The following is a 2,507-nucleotide window of genomic DNA, read 5'->3' on the forward strand; positions in this document are numbered from 1 at the left end:
AAGAGCAGTGGTAGCAGATGCCTACCCAAGGGATCTTCCAGTTTCAGTCTCTGATGAGCGCATGTTCTTTGGTTCGGCTCACCCAGGGAAGGAAATGTGCTTTCTGATGCTATTCGAGCAACCAGGCCACTTAGCTAAAGCCTCAGAGTAACTGATCAAGCTTGAAAGTGGCAAAATAAGTTGAAAATGATAAATAACCTCTGCATTGGAAGCTCACACATAAAATCATTAGGGGCTGGAGCTATTTCTTAGCACAGGAGAAATATAAAAATAAGAGTCTAGATAGCTTCCTTAGTGAAACTGCTCATTGCTAATCATAAATTTAACAGTCTTTATATTTCTTTTCTCAGGAAAAACCAAACCCATCCTGATGCAAAGAAGAATTAAAATACGGCCAAAAGTCTATGGTGATTGTAAAGATGGATGTGATGGCAGCAGGATTTCTGAGCCACACCGCGCACCTCCAAGAGCTTGCCTTCCTCATCGTGCACAGACATCGTCACCTCCACATTCTTTGGCGTCTTCTTCTTCCCTTTGTCAAACTCGCCATGGATCAGGGTGACATAGATGTCATTCCGAACATCTCCTGCAATATGACCAAGCATGCTGTGAGTGTTGCTGACAGAAGTCAATCCAAGTTTCACAATGTCATATGACACAAAAGATAAAGACGATATGAAATGTTCTGGTTTTATACCGAACTACTCATCTGACAAGAGGCTTTCATATGCATTCGTTGTCTTCAGCTTATCTCATTTTACCTTTCCATGCATACCAAGATGTCTTTACACCGTGGTTTTATAGAAAATTAAGTAGTAATTCTTTCTCTATTAAACATTTCTGTCTAATAATAAATATGTATTATATATTATTAGGTTACAGTGGCAGATCGTTTTTCAATAGTGCCTTGGAGAGTGTGATATTTTGAATACATCTGATAATAATGAAGGCAACTGTCATATTATTATATGCTGTGCCAGGCACTGGTCAAAATGTCTTATATGTATTAATGTAATCAATTACAGACTAACTTGTTAATCTAGAGAACAACCTGATGAGATAGACACTCCTTCTGAAAGCCTATAGAGTATGTTTTTCTTTTCTTTTTTGATACATGATCTTGCTCTGTTGCCCAGGTTGGAGTGCGGTGGTGCAATCTTGGCTCACTGCAACATCGGCCTGTTGTGCTCAAGTGATCCTCTCACCTTAGCCTCCCAAGTAGCTGGGATTACAGGCACACACCACCATGCCTGGCTAATGTTTTGTATTTTTTGTAGAGGAGTCTCACTACGTTGCCCAGACTGGTCTCAAACTCCTGGACTCAAGCAATCTGCCCACCTCAGCCTCCCAAACTGCTGGGATTACAGGTGTGAGCCACTATGCCCAGCCTAGATTACTTTACATTTCTTTAAATCAGTTTACTTGATTTTATCAATGAAAGAATGCTTTCTGCTGGTTTCTTCTTCATTACCCAGCAAAAGAAATTTAATTAATAAATTTGTAGCCCACATATTAAAGAAAAATATTAAATGTTATTGAAGTACATAAAGGAAACTTGGAATAAATGTAAAGTATATTAAACCCCTAGATGAAAAAACTATTGAAAAAATGATTCCAACACCTGCACTATATTAAACTGCCTCCCAATGTAAAAAACAAACCTTTTAACACTATAAGAAAACAGGAGTGCATATTTAGAGCAGTGATCATTTTGATCATTTCCCCAACTGGAAAAAAATAAGATACTGCTTACACTTGCTGAGGATGAAGAAAAAGGGGCTTATTCACACAGCACAGTTTGAAATCTTACTTGACACACTCTTTGTCAACGGAGAAACTGAAAATGTGTCGAAAGTCTCAATACGGCAATTCCACTGGTAATATTTGTCTCAAAGTATTAGAAATGTGGGCAATAATTTACCTGTAAGGATATTCACTGTGGTGTTTATAAAAGTGGAAACGTGGAAACAGTCTAAATTTCCAAGCACGGGGAACTAGTGGAATAAATTATGGTATAATAATGATGGCGGTAATATTCATTTTAAAAAGTGCTTGAGCTCCTACTCTGCAGCAGGCATGTGCTGGGTGTCTGGGTGGTGATGGTGAGCCACTCACCATCCTTGCCCCAACTCAGGTTACAGTCTAGTGCAGGAGAGAAGCACCAGTCAAATAATCTGCACAAGTAAACCCACAATTACCAATGGAGGAACATGCCAGGCTCTGTGAATGCACAATACCAGGTCCTGACCTCATCTGCGGGCTATGAGAATCTTTCCTTTCAGCTGTTAGCACGGTCAGGGAGAGTGGCCTGAGCAAAGGCCCAGAGGTAGGAGACAACCTGACTGACATTCTCACAGTGAGGGGGTGTTCTGGTGTGAGATGAGGTTGTAGAGACAGAAATAAGCCAGATCCTCCTGAGGCCGGTGGGCAAATTAAGAATTTTTATGCTTACCCTCCACATAAATGAAAGTCAGTAAGATGTTTTCAGTGACAGAGGAGTGGGGTGA

The 2,507-nt window shown here is 40.2% G+C and overlaps 1 protein-coding gene across 1 annotated transcript in view; it reads right to left on the reverse strand.

Moving 5' to 3' along the window:
- The window catches only part of DOCK5 (dedicator of cytokinesis 5), a 99,484-nt gene extending 97,220 nt beyond the window's left edge, over positions 1–2,264 (reverse strand). Inside the window, exons 1-2 of the mRNA XM_011962600.1 lie at positions 2,249–2,264; positions 462–606 (exon numbers count right to left, since the gene is read on the reverse strand). Coding sequence (XP_011817990.1) covers positions 462–606; positions 2,249–2,253 — 150 coding nt within the window. The 5' untranslated portion in view covers positions 2,254–2,264. The remainder of the gene's footprint in view (positions 1–461; positions 607–2,248) is intronic.
- Between the last annotated feature and the right edge of the window lie 243 nt (positions 2,265–2,507).

This window comes from Colobus angolensis, unplaced genomic scaffold (assembly GCF_000951035.1).
Source record: "Colobus angolensis palliatus isolate OR3802 unplaced genomic scaffold, Cang.pa_1.0 Scaffold6, whole genome shotgun sequence".
Taxonomy (NCBI): domain Eukaryota; kingdom Metazoa; phylum Chordata; class Mammalia; order Primates; family Cercopithecidae; genus Colobus; species Colobus angolensis.